General features: G+C 41.1%; 1 protein-coding gene across 7 annotated transcripts in view; it reads right to left on the reverse strand.

Moving 5' to 3' along the window:
* Positions 1–24,134, reverse strand: part of LOC105498757 (neurotrophic receptor tyrosine kinase 2) — a 376,720-nt gene that overhangs the window by 93,329 nt on the left and 259,257 nt on the right. For all 7 annotated transcript variants that reach the window (XM_011771075.3, XM_011771074.3, XM_011771073.3 and 4 more), the window contains one exon: positions 9,992–10,122. In XM_011771075.3, the coding sequence (XP_011769377.1) occupies positions 9,992–10,122 (131 nt within the window). The remainder of the gene's footprint in view (positions 1–9,991; positions 10,123–24,134) is intronic.

The raw sequence follows: 24,134 nt of genomic DNA on the forward strand, positions 1-24,134 counted from the left end.
TGAGTGAAAGAGTGAGACTCCATCTCAAAAAAAAAAGATAGATTGCCTGTGTGTGTGTGTGTGTGTGTGTGTGTGTGTGTGTGAGAGAGAGAGAGAGAGAGAGAGAGAACAAGGTTTTCTTTTTTGAAATGCCAACCTGAAAGAGTTAAGAAGCATCTAACATTTCCATGTCCCCAAAGCAAAATATGGAAAAGAGCCCATTCTCAGTGCAATGTCAAAAACTGTGCTTCAGTAACATTTTTGAAATTGAGAGAAGAGATTCCACTATTCATGGGGCAAATGCATCTCACAAGCCTGGCCTCATCCAACATGCCCATCCATTTTCGCATGTTGGGTCTTTTTTCTAAATTATGATTCAATTCTATTTTAAGAGATTCAGAAAATATGGCGGTAACAAGTTGGGCAAAATCATCTTCTGAATTTGGCACTGTAAGGGCAGAATTTTTCTAAGGGTGGAACCATAGCCAGATAGCAATCAGAAGCTGGAAAATCCTGCTATCAACCCTATTTATAAAAATCATCTCTGTTTTAGTACTATGGCTGATTGTCATTTTACTCAATTATGCAAGGCTTGGCTGGTTCCCTGAGTCCCTTGGCAATGCACTGAGGCCATGAATATGGGGTGGCAGCTTCCCTCACTGACAATCTCTCTTCTTCAGGTTCATTTTGACAAGCATATTTGCCCGATCACTGAGCATTGCTATTTTCTTACTCCTAGTGTCTGCTTTGTAGTTTCATTTCTTCTTATTCCTGGTGAATTTCCTGACACCCCGAAGCTGCCATCTTTTCTGAAGATACTCTTAAGGGAGAGGGCTCCTCCAGAGCTATAGCAAGATACTGCCTCGAGTACATATTGATTCAGAGTTGGAATAATGCAGTAGTATGAAATAAATTTCAGCACAGAACTGAAAAACTAGTGATGGTGAAATAGGAGAGCAAAAACAAAAGAAAAATCAAAATTCATACGAAATGCTTCAGCAAAATATGAAGGTTAATGGAAAGCTAGTAAGAGAGGCAAGAGGGCTTATTTGAAATCATTGGTGTGATAGAATATTGTAGGACATGACAAATGATCACCCATTTCAAAGTATAGGTGGTTTAGGAGAGATGAGGTAAAATAGAGGTTGTGTCCTTTCTAAAAATACGGATCTTATATTCTGTGTCTCATATATTTTAGAGATCATAGAAACAGTGTCTTTGTTAAGGTGAAAGATAAAATATAGAAGAGAATATTATGGTAAGACCTCACTATGACCAATTCCCACCATAGTGTTTAAAACACAGAGGGAAATTTAAAAAAACTCCCAAACCAGTCAACCAAGATGCATGAGAATGTTTGGTTAATATGCCTGAGTTCCTCCGGGTTAGGATCGCTGTGGCAAGATCTGCTGAAAATGGAGACTCTTTAGTCTCCTGATGGCTTCTGGATGTGCACTGTCCAATATGGTAGCCAACAGTCACAGGTGGCTAGTGATAATTTGAAATTTGGCAAGTCCAAATTGAGATGTATTTTAGGTAAAAAACATCTAACAGATTTTGAGACCTTGCTACAAATAAGATAATGTAAACTATCTCATTAATATATTAATAATACATTGAAATGATAATATAGATATGTTGAGTTAAATAAACTATATTGATAAAATAAGTTTCATATGTTTCTTTTTACATTTCAAATATGCATACTAGGAAGTTCAAAATTACCAATGTGACTTGCAGTAGTGGCTCACATTATGCTTCTGTTGGACTTCATTGTTCTATAAAAGCCACCTCCATAGGCTATTAGTGAGCCAACCTCTTTCTTGGGAATGTTGGAAAACATTTCTAAACTACAAAATTGAGATAGAATTAAGGCAGACACACTTATAAGTTTGTTACAGGCAATGATTAACCACGCATTTAGAGCAAGCCTTGATCACAATGCTGCATGCTGCATGAACTTCTAACGATAGGATCTTTTCTAAAAATAGGTAGAGGAAGTGTCTATCAAATTCTTAGAAAATTCAGCTTCGGAGGAGTGTGTTTTAATGAATTCATGGATAGAAAGAACTCGGTAGAAATAAAATCTCAGAAACTAGAGAGAGTGCAATAGGTAGCTTCCCAACATCCCTACAACTGTAAAAACTTATTAAATGATTGTATGAAGACAATAATGATCACAAACACTCAGTGCTTGCTATGTGCTAGAAAACAATACTCTGTGCATATCAACTCAGTTAGTTATATATAACTCCTTTGACAGGACTTTAATTATGTACCAAGTGATAACCTCAAATACAGGATTTATGGTCAGGGTGTTCACTGCTATCTTTATTTTCTCAGTCATACTGGCTCTTCCAGTTCAGATCTAACAAGGCAACTAGCCAAAGGGAAACAGGAGGTTAAGTTTTGATTCACATACTTTAAACTATTTGCAATAATATGGTGGTTAAAATAGACAGTTTATACTTGCATATTATATCAAGTTGCATATTAGGAATGTTATGTCTTTGTATGGGAAACTAATTCATAACAACTGTCAATTAGAGAAATATTGAATCAAAAGAGAGTGAATCAGAAGTTGACCTCCAGTGTGAACAAATGCAATATATTTACAGGCTTTAAATGCACCAGCATAAAATTTTCCAATAAAATTTTGCTAGACATAAAGGAGCTGGTAGACCATGGTTTGATTGGAAATTCGTTCATCATGTTAAAGTAAATGAAAAAGCAGCACAACTATTTCAATCCATACACTCCAGAGATACAAAAGTGTGAAACGAATCCTCCAGCTATGTTTGATGCCAGATGAGTCCTCATTAGAGTGAAATGCACTGTTTTGTTTTAGCTTTTCTGAAAATATGTGGATAAATAGAAGACAAGCCAGAAACGAGGGTCACCAAAGTGATTAACAAGACAAAAACCAGATCCCTGACCCAAGGTCTAAAGTTGAAATTACTGGGAAAGGTATATTGATATAGGAACTTAATAATTGGGGCCTATCTAATTAAAATGCCTAACTCTCTATCTTACAGTGCACTCCTGCATGCCTGCGTATGCACGCGCACACACAGTCTTGAGTGTGCACACCAGGAAAGAATATACGTACCCAAAGAACAATAGAAATCTAGTCTATTAAGCAGCATCTGGATAATAAAGACAATCACAGACACTATTACATTATTAAAAGTTTTACAGTTCCTGTTCCTAGATCCTTATAAGTGTAGAATTGTCAGTGCCTTCTGTAACATTATGTCATGTTGACACAAACTATTTTTTCAGAGTAACACTAAAAAATGTCTTCTTAAATAACTCATCTTTTCATCATCAATTTCCATTTTATGGGGACAAGTATTTCACATGCCAATGTAAGTGGAAACATGGGAAGGAGGCATAGGAAGAGGGATGAATGGGAGAAGGACTTCACAATTAATGAAGATGTGAAAAGTGATATGGTGACTGTCATAAAAAATAAAAAGAAAGAACGAAAAGAGCCATCTGTCTTAGAAATAACCTTGCCTGGCTAGAGCACTTGAGTCAATTAACTCTTGATGCTTTTTCTCATCTGGGTTTTTTTTTTTTAACTGTTCCAGAATTGGAGAATATGTGCTTTTCTTGTGAGCCCTTATACTGCTCTTGTACAGATTCTGAGAAAAATGGCTCTGGTTGCTTCCATTCCCACAGGTGGCCTCTTCTGTACCACGTGACCACCTCAAATGATCGGATGGCAGGTAGGTGTCTTGGCATGAAGACTAAGTGGCATTGCAGATGACTAATTGGAAGAACTGGACCGTAGTATTTTCCTTCTTGGGGAATCAGCAAGTGAGTCATGGAGGCAGTGTGGGCAGTAGCTGGTATGAAAGCAGCAGGCAAATATTAGGGAGCAGCAAAGGCAAGAGGCAGCTGCACTAAGCAGGGGAGCCCCAAGGAGATTCCCTAATGTCTCCTGCTGAGACGATGAAGAAGGGACAGTCACCAGAGCTGCCTCAGATCTTGAGTGAGCTTTCAGATACCAGCTCTTCCCATCACAGGGAGGTCATGCTCTCCTGCAATTCCCATTTGAGTTGGTCATCTTTCACTTTCTTCTGTCAGATCTCTTTCTCCCTTCTTTTGGTTATAGCATCTCTAATATTCCTCCAGGGAACCAATACTTCCCCATGTTCAGTCCATATGGATTGGGTAGAATGGACCCCAACTTTCATTTCCAAGGGTGGGTATGTGACCCAGACCTGGATAATCAGCATATTCCATTCCTCTGGCCAGAGGGTCTGGTGACACAGCCCAAGATAAGCCAATAGGAGTCATCCCTTGGATTTTGCATAGCTGTTTGGAAGGAGGAGCTTCTTTCTTTTGAGTTGCTGGCAGGGCAGGATCTAAGCCCTGAGTCATCACTGTCAAGTCTTTAGCAAATGTGGAAATAAACTGCCTGAGACTTAAGCCAATACCAAGGGAAGCAGAGCCAAGGGATGGAGAAGATGAGAAAGAGGATTGTTCATTCCCTAGATCTAGTGGTGCCTGAAAGCTGGGATACCCGTAGGTAGGTTTTCTAGTAGCATGGATTTCTAGAAGCCAATAAATTCCTTTTTCTGCTTAAGCCAGCTTGATTTGGGTTTCCAATGAACATAATATTGTTCTTTTTTTAAAAGCTGATTATAATATTTTGCTTGTATTACCCTGAGGCCTAAACACTCCCTCAAGAATCCAGTATATCTTATTTCCACTTATTCCCTTGAATTAAATTTCTACTTGGGAAAATATGAACATGTCTTGCATCCTTCCATACAAACAACAGAACTAACACACTCCTTTATATTATTTGATAAGTGTCATTGTGTTGGATTTCCTGAATTTGGTTCACCAGGGCACATGTAAAATTCAATAAATGAAACCGAGGTGCCCAGTGAGCTCTGGACTGTGTTTAAGTCCCAGGTCTGACATTGACATTAAATGATCTCTTTTAAGCTATGTGACCTTAGATGGGTCATTTGTCTTCTTTGGATTCATGTTTCTTCATTGGCAAAATGGTGGAGTTAAGCTAAAGAATATCAATATTAGTTCTCTATATCTATACAGTGATTCAATCACTTCTAAAATAATTTCTTGTTAGATTACATTATTCTATATATATGTCATCTTTACAGTTTCTTTCAGCTATAAAAGTCTGTGACTATCAATAGATCATCAAATTATTTCCCTACCTAGAAATGCCAACTGTCAACTCTTTTTTTTTTTTTTTGAGTTGGGGTCTCACTCTGTCACCCAGGGTGGAATGCAGTGGTGCAGCCTCGGCTCACTACAACCTCTGCCTCCCAGTCTCAAGCAATCCTCCCACTTCAGTCTCCCAAGTAGCTGGGACCATAGGTGTGTGCCACCACACTCAGCTAATTTTTTTGTATTTTTTGTAGAGATGGGGTTTCATCATGTTGCCCAGGCTGGTCTTGAACTCCTGAGCTCAAGCAATTTGTCCGACTTGGCCTCCCAAAGTGCTGGGATGAGAGGTGTAAGCCATCACACCTGGCCCAACTCTCCAATTATCTAAAGGCTATTATTTTCATGATCTTTTTGTTCTTCCATGCACCCACCCATCTATCCCTTCATTCATTCAACAAGCATTTACTGCATACTACTATATATGAGGCAATGTGCTAAAAGGCACTATTATCATCCTGGGGAATATGCCACTCTACTAAAGGAGACAGACATTCAATGCCATTCATTAAATAAGCCCAGAAATACATATATAATTTTAAAATATTAATAAATGCTATAAAGGACAAGTACAGATGTTTTAATAGCATATATCATGGAGATGTGACCTAGATGGAGGTGCAAGCAAGGGACATCCTCTCCGAGAGGGACAACTTGAATTGAGAGGTGACGGGTGGGTGGGAGCTACCTGGACCAAGAGGCTGAGTAGGGGCCATCCCAACACGGAAATGGAAGAAACATGTTGGATTCCACATGGGGCCTGCCTCATTATGTGCTAGAGGGTTTATCAGAAAACTTTTCCAAACTCTTGGTGGAGAAAAACATCATCATTTTCTCTGCTGACAAGAAAGAATTCAGGAACATGAAAAGCAAAAATCCTAAGTCAGATTCCAATGAAAGTGCTTGCTGAAGTCAAATTTTACCATTTTTTATCTTGCCAAGTCTTCTTCCTGTGCAACACCTCTGACTCACTTTAACTTACACCTTGGGGAAGTCACTCGACTTCCTTGAGTCTCAGTTTTCTCATCCATAAAACATGAGGCTTGGGTTATATATGTGACTTCTAAGGTCTCTCTTCTATTCAGCATTTTATGTTTCTAGAAATACACCTGAGTTAGTGGGGAGGGGAGGAGAGACCATGAATCCCACAACGCACACTTGTGGATATATTTAAAAAGCAAAAATCAGTGTGGATTCATAGTACAAGGAAATGTTATAGGACTTGCAGCTTTGGAAATACAGGTTGGATGGAGCCAAAAATAGCTAATGCATCCACAGTTAATGCAGGGAAACTGCGATGAAGCGTTTCCTTGGCAATTGACTTACTTAAAGGTAAAGTAACTCAGTTTGATCAAAGACTGGTTTCTCTGCTTCTCCTCCTCTCTATGGGTTCTTTTATTGTAACTCAGTGCAAAGGGGAAAAAATGGTTGATAGATCCATTTCACTAAAAAAATAAAGATCATCCAAAAATATCAGGAAAGGGACAATCCGGCTGGATCCAAACAAGCAGATACTCTGATGGGAGAGGATGCTCAGCTCTGTGTGCCCTCCAGTGTCATGCACATGCCTTAGGATCACTTCTACCCTAAATCTCTTCCTATGGATCCCTCAAGCTCTTAAATCATGAACACCAGAATTTATGGGAATCTGACATCTGTCAATCTGAATAGAAAGCCTTAGATTTCACACCAGAGTCAGCTCCTTCTAGAGAAGGAAAAAGGACAATAGCTGCTATTTCTTAGCATGCATAATCAATGCTGCAGGGGTTGCTAAGCAACAGCAGAAAGGCTGTCAAACATCCCTGGGTGTCTCCAATGGAAGAGGAGCAAGCCCGGCAGTCACTCCACAGAGGTGAGAAGCTGTGCAGTCCCCGGCAGCTGCATTCAGTTGGTTTCTTTCCTTTAAAAAATCCCTTCATTGTGGTCAGGGCTGAACCATAGACATTTTCTTCCCAGACTCCTTTGGATAGTCTTTGAATACACTTTCAATAGGCCTAAAGCCCTAAAAATGAGCAGGTCAGGCTGGCGAGTGACAGCTCTGTGAAAAGTCCATGGGTTATTCTGATCCAATTCACCCTGGAGCTTGTGGAAGGTCCAGCCAGTCCCTTACGTGTCTGCAGCCTCTGAATCCCAGAGAGTTGAAATAAACATCCTCTCTGAAGCTCGAAATTACTCTAGCAAACATAAGCAAAACCTCCCATTTCAAAAAAAAAAAAAAAAAATTCACATGTAAGGTCACTGACATGAAACTTCTTAGGTTTGTGACCATGAAGTTAGAATGAATTTTTAGTCTGCAGGCACTTTGTCTTCCTTATCTGAGATGATAGATGATAGTTTCATTTGAATTTCAACAAGAATGAAACTAGCAAAGAGAAGAGTTGGGATTTAACAAAGAATCAAATCCCATTTTTCCTTTTTTAAAAGCAGTGTTGATTAAAGAAACACTCATCATAGGCCATTACTTTGCAAATACTTGGCAAAGCCAGGATGTATGTGAAGCCTAGGCCCTAGGTCTGGTTCAGAGGTGGAACTAGGAATGTGACTGGGATACAAACCAGAGAGGGGCCTCACTGACAGTGGTAATGGGACATATGCCCAAACAGAAGCATGCCGTGGGCAGGAAAGTGAAATGGCATAAGATATCTTTTAACGCCAACCCAGGTACCAGGCTAAACATCACTGTCACCAGCTGACCCCTCACTGTTAGTTGTCCAAGCCCTGAAGTCCTGTTTGAGCATATGTTTTGAAGGAAATGTAACACATAAGCTGAGGGTGCCTTGGATTCAGCTACACAACACACTCTCGTTAAAGGTATTGCAAGAAGTACAGAGAAGTAGGCACAGGGCAAGAAGTGGTAAGATGAAAGGCCATATCCACTGAGAAATCTGTTGCCTCTATATCTTCCTGAGGTTTCTCAGCTATTTCTACACTCTCATTTAGGATTCCCTAGTCTCCCAGGATTTCTTTACATTCAAAGAGTCCATCTTGTGACACCAGGAAGTGAATGCAGAGTCTGAAGGTCTGACTTGGCTTCCTGGGTGGCAGTACAAAATGTGGGCCCAGAACATGAAACCAGGGTCTTAAGTTTCTTGTCTATAATACATGGCTAGCCTAGGATTAGATGTTCCCAAAGATGCTTCCAACTCTAACATGTGATCCAACTATGAATTTACAAAAATAGAGCTACCTTTTGGTCTCATTCAACCAAAAGGGGGAAAAAAAGATACAGTAAGAAGAAAACAGAGACTGCAGATTTAACACTGCCAAATGTTCTGAACATTTTGTGCTAAACAATGACAAACAAAACTTTTTGAGTAAGTAAAAGAAAAGAGGAAGTAATAGCAAAAGCAAGAATTAAACATCTCCAGAATGACTGCAAGATTCTCACTTTGCCACTTTCTACTCCATTCAACCTCACATCTCTCTAGGATCTCCTTCCTCTCCTCTCTCCTCTCTCTCTCTCCCGCTCCATTTGCCCATCTTGGGAAGATGATGTTTATTTGAAAAATGTTTACATTTATCATTCCTAGGAAGGTCTGTTCTTTATTCACCCCAAAGTGCAGAGTTTAGGAGTCTTCTCTGAGAGTTTAGGAGTATCGTGCCACCTTGGTTAGTTGTTTTTGATGACAAAGAAAGCAAATGTACAGTTTTTCTATTTGGATAAACTTTAATAGAAACCATTTAGTCTGCTGGATGACTCCAAGAATAATTTTATTTCTCAGTTGCCCATTATGTATGTACTGAAACATTTTAATGTTAAGTATAACAGTAATGGAATAGACTCCTGATTTTCTAAAATGAAAAGTTGTCCTGGTTATAACTAATAAATAAATGCCATTTGTAAAAATGCTTCCTGTTTGGCAGAAATAAAACACAGCAAAAAATTCAATCATCTTATATTAAGTCAAGAACTTATATTTTATTACATTAGCCATGTCCATATTCATTTAGAACATAATTCATTTTATAAATATATGCCTCTTTTAAGTGTTTTATATATATATATATATAAAAAACTCATTATTTTGGTTAGTTAAAAAAAATTTTGAAAAAAAATACGCAAAATACCTGAAGCCTTTTGTGCTATTTTTGTTAATTCTTGTGTTTTAGAGAGCTCAGTGGAAATTGTATGCCTTTCAATCACAATGCTTATCTTATTTGAGACCAAGACTCCTTTTTGAGTTTGGGAGGACATGACTGTGATGGACGACTTTTGGTCTTCCTTGTTTTAGTAAAACCACCAAGTCTCCGTGGGTGGTGAATTTCACAGGAGATGCCATCCAGCCCTGGATGAAATCATGCCTGTGCTATATAAAACCCTGGAGATTTGTACGCATCTGGGAGGGTCAAGGTAGAGAATTGAGTGGCACAGAGGCTGACAGGGGAAGTGAAGTCCACAATCCTTCCTTCCAGAACCGTAAACCTGACACAAGCTTCAGCTGAGCTTGGCACAAGCACCGAACAATTTGAGGAGACACGTGTGAGTCTTCAGGACTCAGCTGGTCAAATTATCTTTGGCCCCACTGACTTCCATCCAAAATTCAGTTAGTATGGACTTGGAAGAGTACTCAGAGCTCCTCACAGCCTGCAGATTTGTCAGTGGGCCCTGAGAAGAACCTCTGACAGTTGGATGTGCCCCAAATGTCCTTTCGACTGTCCATTTAGTTTAAAGGAATTTGGACACATCCACCATAGCAGGAACGATTTGCTCCTGCATTGGCCACCAAAATATAATAAAATGGAGTTAAATTTCCACACATAAGTGTGATCATGGTTAATGAGACATTCTGGAATGTTCTCTTACCTTCACTGCCACCAAGATCTTGTCCTGCTCAGGACAGAGGTTATAGCATTCAGCTAGGAACACTTTTCCAAAGGCTCCTTCGCCTAGCTCCCTTTTCAGAACAATGTTATGTCGCTTGATGTGCTGAACAACTGCAAAACAAAGACAGAATGGAAATTGGAATTGAAGCACACGGAGGTGAAGGCAGCAGGTGAGGAGTTGGTGGCCTGTACCTGAGCTTCCAGGCCCAAGAGTCTCTCCTCTGCACAGTGAACCAAAAAGGCTGGGTGTCCATCTTCACAGTCCACCCCAAATGGCTGGGAGGAGGTTTTATCACCTTATTCTCCAGAACTCAATTATTGTTTCTGATAAAACTAAAGTAGATACCTAGTTGCTGACTGCAAGATATCCTTGATAACCTTTATAGACTAAAAAAGGGGAGAATGAGAAATTCACATTAATGGCAGGCTTCTTATAAGCCAGATGCTTTGCATATATTTGTTAGTAGTGTGTCCAGTGGGGCAAAGCAGAGAGATAGCTAGCAATCCTGAATTCCTGGTTAAGCCATCTCAGATTCCTAAGGGAGATAGAGTCAGAGGAAACAAAAGGAAAATGCAAGATCTGTGCATTGTTAATTAAGGTTTTGGCCTCACCTCAGTTTTAGCCTTCTGGCGGAGTGGGCTAAAACACGGCTGGGCCTAACTGACTTCCTTCGTTTGGATCAGAAACATCTAGACGTCTGCACTAAAGACTAGCATCCTTAGCCTTGTTTTAAAATCATGGCTCAGTCTTGGCTCTCCAAGGCCAAGAAGAGACAAAAACAGATGAATCCCAGGACAAGAGAATGTTCCTCCCTACAGTCTGGAGCAGCGATGGCTCAAGTCATTCATCCATACACGCTCTTGGTGCACAAGGCAGGAGGCAGTTAAGGGCCCTCAGAAACTCATTGGCTGCAAGGTGGAAACCAGAGAAGGAGCACACCAAAGGACAGGGGTCATGGAGGAGAGGCCCACAAGGGCACCCTGCAGAGGACAGAAGTACATGTGAGCTGTGCCTCCTCACTCAGCACATTAAATGCTGAGTCCCTTAGCATGGGAGTTCCACCGGGTCTTGGTTGGTATTGTTTTCTGAACTCCTTGTTGCTGAATGGTGGTGCATTAAAAAGAGACTGTGATGCCCTCTAGAGCTTGGAATGTGTGGTCAACTATATTCTCTCATGTCATTCTCACAATCCCGTGACAGAATCCTCTCCGCATTTTACAAGTGGGAAAACAGTCTGCAGGAATTTCCAAGATTCACAGTCTGGGAATGGAATTGGGATTTGGACCCAAATCTGTCTGATTCCAGAGTTCATGTCTTTTCTTCTACTTTACAAAGTCTCTTTTCAATTGTAAATTGCATGAGCAGAGATTTGATTTATAAGAGAAATAGAGAAAAACATAAAAACAATTGCCAGGCTTCCTCTCTGCTTAGTTCATCCTTCAAGGCCCCGTTCAAATTCTTATTCTCTCATAGAGCTTTCCAGGACCACTTTGACCACCAAAGACCTCTTTCTCTGAACTGACATTCTATCATGGCTTGATTGTATTCTGATGTATCCCCCAATTATATCACATCTGTAAGCTCCCAAGGTTAAGAGCAAGCCCTAAATATCTCCTGATGCCTCGTGCAACTCAAAGTAGAGATATAGTACTGAGGTGTAATTTGATAACATTTTTCAAATTTAGTTGATTGTGAACTGCATTATAAGAAAATATAAACCATATCTCTGCAGTTTAAATTCAACTGCAGTAAATAATAATAATAAAATGGATACCTATGAACCCACCATCCCATTTAAGAAATAGAATATCACCAGTAACTTCGAAGCACCAATGTGTTCTTTCCTGATTGTACCTACATTCTTACTTATCTCCCACAGATAACTATCCTCTTGAATTTTGTCTTAATCATTTCCCTTTTAAGTTTGTTACCAGTGCTACATCTCTAACAAGAGCTTGTTCAGCTTCACCTGTTTTCGAAACTACGTTAAACGGAGTTATACAGTACGAATTGTTGCAGGTCTTGCATCCCTCTCAACAGTGTCCTTGAGATTGGGTTGTATTGTGTGTGTAGCAGGAATTATTTCCCTCATACCACTGTATAAGATTCTATGGAAGGACGATACCGCCGTTTATTCATCCATTCCATGTTGATGGATAGCCTGCTCAGTTTCTTTTTGGACACAACTTTATAGAAAATGCAAGTGGTAATTAAGATTTTGATTTAATAGGATTTTTTTTTCCCCTTGATAATTCTTGTGGTTCAGAGCTGTGAATGCCTCTGTGAGCCTCTGGGAACTCAGGGTGATAAAAATCAAAAGGTCTTTTTATGAGCAACAATATTGATGAATATAAGAACGTATATTAATTTCTCATGCTCCAGTGGCAACGCCTGAATTGAAGAGGAGAGAAATGTGTTCATTAGGGAGAGTGCCCATATAAAGACACAAATGTAATTCTTGCAGATAATTAGCTGCCCTATTTAAATCTAATATTTAACTCCCTGGTTGTCACATGTTCATTGGGAATTAAATTCCCACTTGATTTAGTTCTCACTTTAACACAGAGCAAGGCAACTATTTAACTTTTTTTTTTTTTTTTTTTGCATTTGATTACATACCTTCTGTCTTTTCATAGTCCAAGCAGGAGAAAATTTTGGTGGAAAATAAGTTTTTAAGGTCAAAGCCACAATTTCATCATTTCCAAAACTAAAATTGATTAAAGCGGTTTTCCCATGTTGACCTTGAAAGTAGGAAATGTGCATCTTTTCTTTAGGAAATGGGCTACTATATTTGCATTTATCTGCTTTGGTACGATTTGGGGCACTGATATCTGAGCAGTGTGTCCTTTTGCCAGTGTATTATCTCTAAATGGAATAAATTTCTTTCTCTTTTTTTTGAGGCAGAATCTTGCTCTGTCACCCAGGCTGGAGTGCAGTGGCACAATCTCGGCTCACTGCAACCTCTGCCTCCCAGGTTCAAGGGATTCTTCTGCCTCAGCATCCCGAATAGCTGGGACTACAGGTGTGCGCCACCACGCCCAGCTAATTTTTTTTGTATTTTTAGTAGAGACGGGGTTTCACCATATTGGCCAGGCTGATCTCAAACTCCTGACCTCGTGCTCCACCCACCTCAGCCTCCCAAAGTGCTGGGATTACAGGCATGAGCCACCGCACCTGGCCAAATTTCTGTTTTATAAGACTGAGCTACTTAGGGGCACAGGTAACAATTCTGTATTTGTATTCCTGACAGGTCCTCACAGTGCTGTGCATACAACTGGTGCTTTATAAATATCTGTGAAAAAATATGTTTAATAATAATAGTGACAGAAAAATAGTACTTGACTATGTTATTTGAGTTAATTGAGGTCAACTCTTTTAAATACGTAGGTGATAAAGTAGCTCAATTCTCTGAGATGGCAGGAGTGGGAAGAACATCTAATCTGAAACTTTCACATCATTGAGCTAAGAACATCTTCCCATTCTCCTCTAAGAAGGTATGAAAACTCATCCCAATTTGCCCATTTTCCATTTCCCTACAACACCACAGGAAGTCCCTGGTTATCCAGACACTATCCTCCCAACGTGGCTCGCTCATGCCTCTTCAGCTCCCCTGGACACTCTCCCACGGTGTACTCTGAGCTCACTGCCTGTGACTCCACAAGCTCCTTACTTCCTCAACTCTTCTTAAACATCTCTTTACCTCCCTGATTTCAGTAAAACCTCGGCAATGTGCCAAGGATGCCCAAGCCTCTCAACTGGATGCCATCTCTATCTCTCATCCCCTGGTACTTTAGGGCCTGCACACCTGATTTCTGATCCTTTACTCCCTCTCCCTCCCGCGAGAGCCCCAGCTGTCTTGAAGCTTCTGTTTTAGGGAGGCATTAGCCTGCACCACCTCTGCTGACACCTCGGTTGCTCCTCTCACCCACTGAGCTCTGGGCCCACATTTTCCCTCTCCACCTTACCAGTGCCTTCCTTCTCAGGGCCCGAGCTCAGAAAGGCTCAGTAACCTGCCTAAGCTGTAACAACACTGGGCTGCCATTTCTCCTGCACCTTTCAACAGCGGAGCTAACAGGCCAGACATCCAAAGGTTTCATTTGGCTGATTATGTGACATTAGGCTAACTTTTCCTGAGAGTAAGACTTTAGTAATGAAGGAAGCAATGCCCTAGTTCACATTCTGGTCAAACTCCTATCTCACTGTGGTCTAAGACTTTGAATATCACTGTCTTGAAGGGCTCTATGGACATTTTTGATTCGCTTTACACAAAATATCCTGAGTGAAGCCTGCCTAAGGATTCCGCGATAAATATCATATAAGCATGCAAAATTCTCACATGCTTCCTTTCTCTGTGGTCAGCCAATTCACTGCTCATAACTTTGGAGACTTAAGCAAAATCACCTTAAACCCAACATAAACAACTGTAACAAGAAATAAATAAGAGGCTGGGTGGTGTGGTGGCTGACGTCTGTAATCCCAGCACTTTGGGAGGCTGAGGTGGGCAGATCACTTGAGGTCAGGAGTTTGAGACCAGCTGGCCAACGTGGTGAAACCCTGTCTCTATTAAAACCACAAAAATTAAATGGGTGTGGTGGCACGCACCTGTAATCACAGCTACCTGGGAGACTGAGGCAGGAGAATTGTTTGAATCTGGGAGACAGAGTTTGCAGTGAGCAGGGATATGCATGCCACTGCACTCCAGCCTGGGGACAGAACAGAATGAGACTCTGTCTCAAATTAAAAAAAAAAAAAGAAGTCCAAACTCTACCATGAATGACTTCCTAGATTTGAAGGAAAACTAAAAACAATCACCGATTTAAAAAAAAAAAAAAGTTTTATAGAAAAATTTCTTCTTAAAATTCACCCTGCTACAGGAAAAGGAGGAATCAAATAGGAGCTGTAGGAAATACACCACCAAACTCATGTGATTGGCACCCTGTCTGGGCAACCCTGTCACTGACAGAATTTTTCAAAATGGAAATGTGGTGCCCTTGGTCATTTGTCCCATGAGTACCAGAAGTGAACTGACTTCCGGCTTTGTGTTAGTATCACATTAGAGTCCTGAAAAATGCATTGTGTCGCAATGTGTCTTCGGCAGTTGACATAGATGCCTGTGGTTTCAGATTGCTTAAATCAAATTTCTGGTATAGATTCCTCCCAGAAGTACATATTCTATATATACACACAGGCAATAGATAAAGTATTACTCCACGTCTATACCCATTGCTATGAAATCTAAAACTAATAAAAAATAAATATAACTTTATTCATTTAAGGTCTCAGATAGGAAATGTGTCTTTCCCATTTCCTCAATAATGGAGTTTCACAGATACTGTTGGTCCAGTGGACATATTCCACTAAACATATGGACTTTCAACAGAGACATTTATTCAGTATCTGATATAGGCCAAGGACAAAGCAACCTGCAGTTAAAAAGAGAGAGATCTTAAAGTTTTCAGGAGAAAGATTAAAAGTAATATACTCTAGAAGATAATGTTCTGTACTGGAGTTCCCGAAATTCTCTCTCTCAGTTTCCCTGTGGTCCTAAATGCAGAGCCTGCCTTCAGCAGTTCCATCTCCCAGGACTCAATATTGTGCTAGGAAGAGAACTTAAAGATCACTGAGACTGGCTCCCTCGAGTTTGACAGATCAGTGAGGCTTGGCACAGTGACACGACTTTCCTGGGGCCACACAGCTAGAAGGTGACCGAGCTAGGATTCAGGTTCCCTCCCTCTCAGAAGAGCAACCCTTGGACTCTGAAATACAGGACCCTGAGTGGTACCGAAGACAGAGAGGGTTTCCTGACATTAAAATGAAAACGGGCGTTTCATTTAGTTAATATCTTTTCTACTGGAAATACTTGAAACACTCATGTTTATCATCTGAAATGAGTTAAACATCTCATAATAAACAATTTCATTAGAAAACTACTGATAAATATAAAATATGAATGTTAAAAGCAGAATGTAAACGTTAAATACTTCAAAAAATGCTTGAACATGATATAAAATAAAATTAACAAAAATGATTTTCCAAATATCTTGATGTTTTAGCAGCATAGTGAATCAGGTAAAATCATCCACCTTATAAAAACAAATTTGTGTGAAAGATAGAAACTATGTTTTAAAGTTTCACACACATTTTTATTAAGATACAAGTTGGTACTAAATTAAAAAATAAATGCAATTAAGACCACAGACATAAAACACACCAGAACAAGAAAAGGCTAAATATTCATAAATAATATTAAGGATGAAATAGAGCATGTAACAAGACTGAGCCACTCTGAAGCACTTCTCAGCAAAAATTCCCAATGTGCATTATCATCAATTAATTTCATATCCCTCTGAATGAGGTCAATAGCCACACTTATTTTACAGATGACACCTCAGTTAATTGACTTACTTGTGGCCATAGAGCAATCCACTACTTATCCTTTCCCAAGTACTATTTCCAATGAAATGAGGAAATAGGGAGGGAAAAGGGTGCCTAACTTGTGATGATTGCTATTATGGGCCAGAGAATGTGCTGAGAGACTTACAAGACTTATCATTTGGCATAGCAATCTGGAAGGGTATTATTACCTCCATTTTCCAACTAAGGAAAAAAAGAGGAGGATTGGATTAGCTAAATAACTCATATGAGATTGTACAATTAGTAACAAGCAGAGTTTGAATTTTTTCCACTACAACATCCCTTGTCTTGGCCTTCTTACAAAAAACAAAGTGAAAGAGAGAGCGTATGAGTTCAGCTGTGCCTCTCTAGGGAGTCAGGAGTCTATTTCTATCAATTTAGTTCAATAAACTTTTACTATTCACCTACTAAAAGTGTGTCGGTATTTTTCTAGGGCCTAGAAAAAGAGAAGAGTAAAATAATCCCTGTCTTCAAGGACCTTATAACCTAAAGGGCAGAAAAACCAATGTACATATATCTTTCATGCCATTTACTTACATCTTTGCTCCATTCACAAAATATTTTAGGTACTGTAAATGACACAAAGAAAAACAGAAACTTTAATAATAACTGAAGTCAAGAGACATAAAATAGGAAGTTAAGACAAGGCGTTAAGTAGAAATGCAAGTATGCAGACTCTAGGGTCCGCAGTGGTTATTAAACTTAAGTCATAATTTGATCTTAAGCTTGCTGGCAGGCAGGAGAAGCCAAAAAGAAAACACAATAATTTACAAAATTTTGGCTACTCATAAATAAGAACACAGGGATCCCTTCTGGGACATAAGATTCTTCATGGCAGTTTGTTTTTAAAGGAACGTATCAAATATTTTACACAAGGGATGTTGATAGGCACAATGATCAATGTCCTCAAAAATGTCTCCAGAGTAAGAAGTAAGTTTCCTAAAAATAGTTCTCATGACAGAGATCACATGACACAAAAGCTATCTTCAGCCAAGGCATTGTACAAGGAGTCCACAGCTCTTATCATAATGGCATTAAAATAAACACCTACAAGCATGCTCAAGAATGCTTTGGGCATGGAGTTGACAAATAGGTGTAATTTCCCCTAATCCACTGCTGAGCCTGGAATACATGAGACAACCAAAACTATTTTATGAACAAATAATAACACGAACATGTAAAAATAGATGAGTAATCGAACAAGAGGAAAAAAAAATGGTGAGGAAGAGAACACTTAAGTGGGGAGAAGAGAAAGAACCAGGATGAGGAGAAAGAAAAGTCCAGAGTGGATTTAGGAAAGAGTGATTTATCTTGGTTTTAGCTAAAGAGGAACAGCAGACAACATGCCATAAAAAAAAAAAGAAAGAAACTGGGCCAGGTGCAGTGGCTCACACCTGTAATCCCAGCACTTTGGGAGGCCGAGGTGGGCGGATCACCTGAGGTCAGGAGTTCAAGACCAGCCTGACCAACATGGAGAAACCCCATCTTTACTAAATATTCAAAATTAGCCAGGTGTGGTGGCGCATGCCTGTAATCCCAGCTACTTGGGAGGCTGAGGGAGGAAAATCACTTGAACCCGGGAGGCAGAGGTTGCAGTGAGCCGAGATTGCATCATTGCACTCCAGCAAAACTCCATCTCAAAAAAGAAAGAAAGAAGGAAGGAAAGAAAGAAAGAGAGAGAGAGGGGAAGGAAGGAAGGAAGGAAGGAAGGAAGGAAGGAAGGAAGGAAGGAAGGAAGGAAGGAAGGAAGGAAGGAAGGAAGGAAGGAAGGAAAGAAAGAAAGAGACTGGATTATGGAGGGCTTTGAATATCTCACTAAGTAGTTTAGACAAGTTCTGGCACTAATAGGCCGGGCGCGGTGGCTCAAGCCTGTAATCCCAGCACTTTGGGAGGCCGAGATGGGCGGATCACTAGGCCAGGAGATCGAGACCGTCCTAGCTAACACGGTGAAACCCCCGTCTCTACTAAAAAAATACAAAAAGCTAGCCAGGCGAGGTGGCGGGCGCCTGCAGTTCCAGCTACTCGGGAGGCTGAGGCAGGAGAATGGCGTGAACCCGGGAGGCGGAGCTTGCAGTGAGCCCAGATCGCGCCACTGCACTCCAGCCTGGGCGACAGAGCGAGACTCCGTCTCAAAAAAAAAAAAAAAAGTTCTGGCACTAATAAATATGACTTCCTTCTCTGTGCCTCCCCTTCCTCATTGTTAAATAGGGGAGTTTGGGCTACATGGCATTTTAGGTCTGCCCCAGCTCACACACTCCACAGCCATGAGTCCATGATTTTACATTATAAATGTGAGGCCTGGGGAGCTGTTGAAGATCTTTGAGCATGGTAAGAAGTGATCAGGGCAAGTCTTTAGAGAGATTCATCTGGCTGGACTAAAACTGGAAGCAAGGAAGCCAGTTAGGGCATAGCACTAGAACTTGCCCTCACAGAGGCTGGTACAGAGCTGAGAGCGGGCTCCATCCCGTCCCTCATCCATCTTTCCTCTCTGGCCTTTTGCCCGTCAAAGGTCCACAGCTCAACAAGACTCTTGTGGGAGGTGCTGTCTCTAGCCACAGAAGCTGCAATCAGGTCTGTGACCCCAAAGGTCACAGAGGATGTCACCAAAAACGAATCCTTGGAGAATGACTATGAGGAAAATCAGGGAAACGCAGAGAACAAGACAAAAATGAACTAATCAGAGGCAGGAGAGGGCCATGGACCATGGCCATGAAGACAACAGAGGCAGCCTGCCCTGGGTGGTATCCTGAATGGGAAGTGAGAAAATGGAAGCCAGGACTGGAGAATGGAGGCCGAGTCTGTGGGAGACTGGAGAGGGGCGGAGGGTGCAGGGGCAGACAGGTCCATCTAGAGACAGCACCATGGCTCCAGCACATGGGGTTTAGGGACCATTTTGAGGTTTGATAGTATTTGTAAGTTAAGAGGAATAGTTGAGGGTCAGAAATAAAATAGCTCAAAAAAAAAAAAAAAAAAAAAAAAAAAGAAGAAGAAGAAGAGAAGAGAAGGCGGCAGAGGAGAGAACTGCTGGGAGAGATTCCCAGGGAAGGTGCAGAGAGGGCAGTGGGGTGGGGGTGGTGGGGATGCAGAAAAGTTCTGAACAGAGAAGAGAGATTTTCAGTGAGCTAACTTCTGAGGGCCTCAGGCCCTCATAGCACTGGGTCACTGAAGGAACAAGTGGACCTTCAGAGATTTCCAAGGGGCCAAGACACACGAGCCATCCTAAGCCTCTCCGTTTAGCCTTGCATTTATTTGGTGCAGTGATCAAGTAGATAGACTGCTGCAAATCAACTTTACATTTCTGGGAGGGCACCAGGGACCTAGAGATGCCTCATGCAACATCCAATGCCAGTAAATGGCCCTTTCCTCACTAGACTAATGTTTACTACCCCAAATGACAGCAAGTGTCCATAGGAGTGGAGGGAGAAAGGCTTAATTTAACCTGCACGTTATAGCAGATAAAAGCAATGGAATTATTTGGAGTTAAATTCCCAAAACTTCTAGAAAAAAGCCAAGGGGGGAAAGCCCCAGAAATCTTTCAAGCTGTTAGACTAAAAAGAACACCACATTTCAAAATACACATACGGTACATCCTTCGCTTTGACATCCCCGAACAGCCAAAATTATATCTGTTCTACACACTGGCATGTGGTAGAATTGGATTGATTTGCCCTGACAGCTCTCCCCGCTGGAACAATACTTGTCAGTCAGTCCCAGCAATGTTTGTATTTTCAAGAATCATTATGCAGCGTGATTGTACAAAATCCTGGCAGGTGGGCCAGACAGTCTTATCTCTGACTCTGTGTCCCTGTGCCCTAAAGTTCTTCCTGCTCTCAAGGCTGGAAAGCCTCATGCTTTCTCCCTTGTACCTCTCACACTGTGTGCATAAACCTTCTTTATTTATTCTTTCTTTCTTTCTTTTTTTTTTTTTTTTTTGAGACAGGGTCTCACTCTATCATACAGGCTAGAGTGCAGTGCAGTGGCATGATCACAGTTCACTGCAGCCTCAACCTCCTGGATTCAAGCAATCCTCCCACCTCAGTCTCCCAAGTAGCTGGGGATACGGTGCGTGCCACCATGCCAGCCATAAACCTCCACTGAGGTCTCTTTGCTGGTGTCTGTTTTATCCCTGGTATCCTTCACTCCTGTGCCCTCCCTACAAAAACTTTTCTTCCTTCAACAATTTAAACTAGTAGCTACTACAGTTTTTTTGTTTGTTTGTGTGTGTTTTTTGTTTTTGTTTTTGTTTTGAGACAGAGTCTCGCTTTGTCACCCAGGCTGGAGTGAAGTGGCATGATCTCGGCTCACTGCAACCTCCGCCTCCTGGGTTCAAGCAATTTTCCCGCCTCAGTCTCCTGAGTAGCCGGGATTTTAGTAGAGTCAGGGTTTCACCATAGTGGCCAGGCTGATCTCGAACTCCTGACCTTGTGATCCACCGGTCTCAACCTCCCAAAGTGCTGGGATTACAGGAGTGAGCCACCGCGCCTGGCCCTGTTGTTGTTGTTTCTGAGATTGAGTCTCACTCACGCTGTCACCCAGGCTGGAGTGCAGTGGCGTGATCTCTGTTCACTGCAACCTCTGCCTCCCGGGCTCAACCTCCCAAATAACTGGGATTTTTTTAGGTGTGTGCCACCATGCCCAGCTAATTTTGTATTTTTAGTAGTGATGGGATTTCGCCATGTTGGCCAGGCTGGTCTCCAACTCCTGACCTCAAGTGATCTGCCCGCCTCGGCCTTCCAAAGTGCTGGGATTACAGGCATGAACCACCACACCAGGCTGCTACCATAGTTTTCTAATTGACTTCTTTAAGTAAGTTGGCTTTTACCAATGAACCTCTGAAGGAATGTTCCCATTGTGGAAGAAATCTTTTGTTTTTGGTGGGGATAAATTAAAAAATCACACCAGTGGTTATTCAGGGGCTTCCCTGACCTGTATCTTAATGAATTAACGTTTTATTTTTACATAAACACATGGAGTATCTTCTCTGTGCACATACTCTAACAAGGGCACAGGAATAGGTAAGAGAAATAGATCAATGACAATAACGCAATCAGAATGTGATAAACAGCCATAACAGAGACAAGCAAAATGTTCTGCAGCTGGGCAACTCAGAAAGGCTCCGTGGAGTCATCGGGGCCAACTTTACAAAACCAGACTGGAGTTTTTAATGTGGAAAGCTCTGAACAGAGGAAGGAGCAAGTGCCCAACCTATTAAGAGGCTGGTGGGCATTTTGTGAGGTCCAGAACTCCACGCAAGCTTCCCAGACTGCTCTCCTCAGCTGTAGACTCTACCCCAATTCCATAGAAGGCAGAGGCTCAGCAGAACTCACAACCGCTGATACATGGCCAATGTCTGAAAGGCGGAGGGTCACAGGCAAGATTTTTGGAGGCATCCCAAATGGCTTCCATCTCTGGATGGTTTTCTGTTCAGTTAATATGCAAAGCAGAGTCCTGTGCTATTTCCTCTTTAATATGCTTATTTGAGAACTTTTGTTTTAAAAGGTAGTGTTAATATCTATTTTCCTGAAAGGATTTTGCGATACTTCCAAAATCTTTCAAACCAACCTACTTTCCCCCACTCCTTCATTTACTATTTAATCATCTAAGGGAAAAAGAACCGTGTTTGTTGGTGTGGAAGATTCAAGGATGAATAAGAGGAAGGCGAAGTCAGTGGTTGCTAACTGCACATTAGCTGTGTGCCGGGCATGTGTTAAGCATTGTGTATGCATTTTCTGATTCAAACATCTTGATGGGCCTCAGGAGAGACCTCACTGTCCCCATTTTGGGGATGCAGCAACTGGGTGTTGAAGACGTTAAGGAAGGTGCCCAAAGTCATGCAGCCGGAAAATGGGCAAGGCATGCCAGAATTGCTTCAAAGCCCACAGTCTCTCCCTATAGAACATGATTCTTTTGCTCAAAAGATGAAGAGTCTAACAGAGAGATGAGATAAGTATACAAATAAAGTTGCAAAAGGCAGAATGTAAAAACTGCCATAACACATGTAAAAAATACTGGGTTAAGGGTATTAGAAGAAACAAATCCTTTGAGCACAGGGTTTGGGGTTGGAAGACGTGCCCTTTGAACTCTCTCTAGTAAGCTGAGCAGAACTTGAAGTGCTGGTTGGAAAGAGAACATTGTTGGACACAATGAATTGCGACATTTCCAGGATGGCAGGATGCCACTGACCCAAGCATATGCTGGGCTTTCAGTGAAGACATGTCCACATGAAAGAACAAAAGCTGAAAACTATTTCGGTTGAATCAAATGAAATTTCCATTCATACAGGCCAAAAGCGAACCAATATTTGTTATTTCATCTAGATTGACTTAATTTATCACTAAGTCATATCTTCACACACAGAACCCCTGAATTTTAGGAAAAAAAATCCATAGTTTTTTTTTCTAATTTTAAGAAAAATATTAAAAAGCAATACATGCACATGGTAACAAACTAAGTAGTACCAAAGAGTTTAAGATGGAAAGAAATTGTTCTTTTCCACAGTCCTCTCTGTTGTTGTTCCCACTCTCCTGGGCAGCCAATTTGAACACATTTGATTTTTGGTTTTCTGGGTATTATTTCCATAACTCTAATGAATATGCTTATACCTTCTGCTCCGGTTTTCTCACTTACTAATTCCCCACTACATAGAGGAGGATTTAGCTTGCACTATCTCTCATCTCCTCTCAAGAATTGGGAGTTGCATTATTCATTCTTCTATTAACTATCTGTCATCCTTCCAGCCATATCCTGACACTACTTTTCTGAATAGCTCTTATAAGAATATAAGAACAGTGCAGGCAGGAAAGACAAAGGCTGTATAAAATCAGTGGAATATTACTATAGCCTGTCTCCAGAAGTCAAATAACCCTTTCTCTGCAGCCACCACATGTATTTTCTTGTCCCTGGCCTCTTTACACTCTCCATATCAATGAGTTGCAAAATCTCTGGTGTGAGCTCATGTCAAGAAGCACTGGTGTTAAAAGTAGTTTATGAGCTGAGAGCAGATTTATAAAGTGAGAGTCACAGTGCTTGGGTTCCTCTCCTCTGTCTTGAGATAAGGACTTGTTTTGTATGCTTCTGTCAGCTGGAAGACTGCCACACTTTGCAGTCCATGCTACAAGCTCAGCTTCTGAGGACAGTAATGAGAACTGTACAACAAAGTCACATTTATCTAATCATACTGCTTCAGAAAAAAGAGAATTACTCCACCTATTGGGCCTTGGGGTCCTTTGGGGTCCTGGTGAAGATACTGCAGAGGGTCAGACTAATCTGGCTGCTATTATGGCTCCCACGTTCTGTCATGAAGTCCCTTCTAGAAATTGCCTTCTCCTGGAAGACCTGCAGTGATGCTATGATGCAGGGAACGACTTAATGCTGGGTGATCAAAAATTCTGTTCTTATATGTTAGTATGAACCATTTACATCTGGGATTGGCATGGTCTAAAGTATTAAAATGGCATTCAAATATTCCGAGTAGATTAAATTGGAGAAATTCATTCAAGAATAAGCCAATGTTAAATTATACTGAAATGTATGCTGAAGTTGAGGAAGTAATCTGCTGATGACGTTGTCCCTGTGGGGATGGCTGAAAGATTCCAATGCTTCCAGCTGTACCTCCTTAGAAAGGTATTGAAGAAATCCCTTTAGATTGGTGAGGTGAGGGCATCAGCTGGTCTCTTACCCATAACGGTGAAGTGAAGGGCAATGTAAG

Source organism: Macaca nemestrina, chromosome 14 (assembly GCF_043159975.1).
Source record: "Macaca nemestrina isolate mMacNem1 chromosome 14, mMacNem.hap1, whole genome shotgun sequence".
In the NCBI taxonomy this organism is placed as follows: Eukaryota; Metazoa; Chordata; class Mammalia; order Primates; family Cercopithecidae; genus Macaca; species Macaca nemestrina.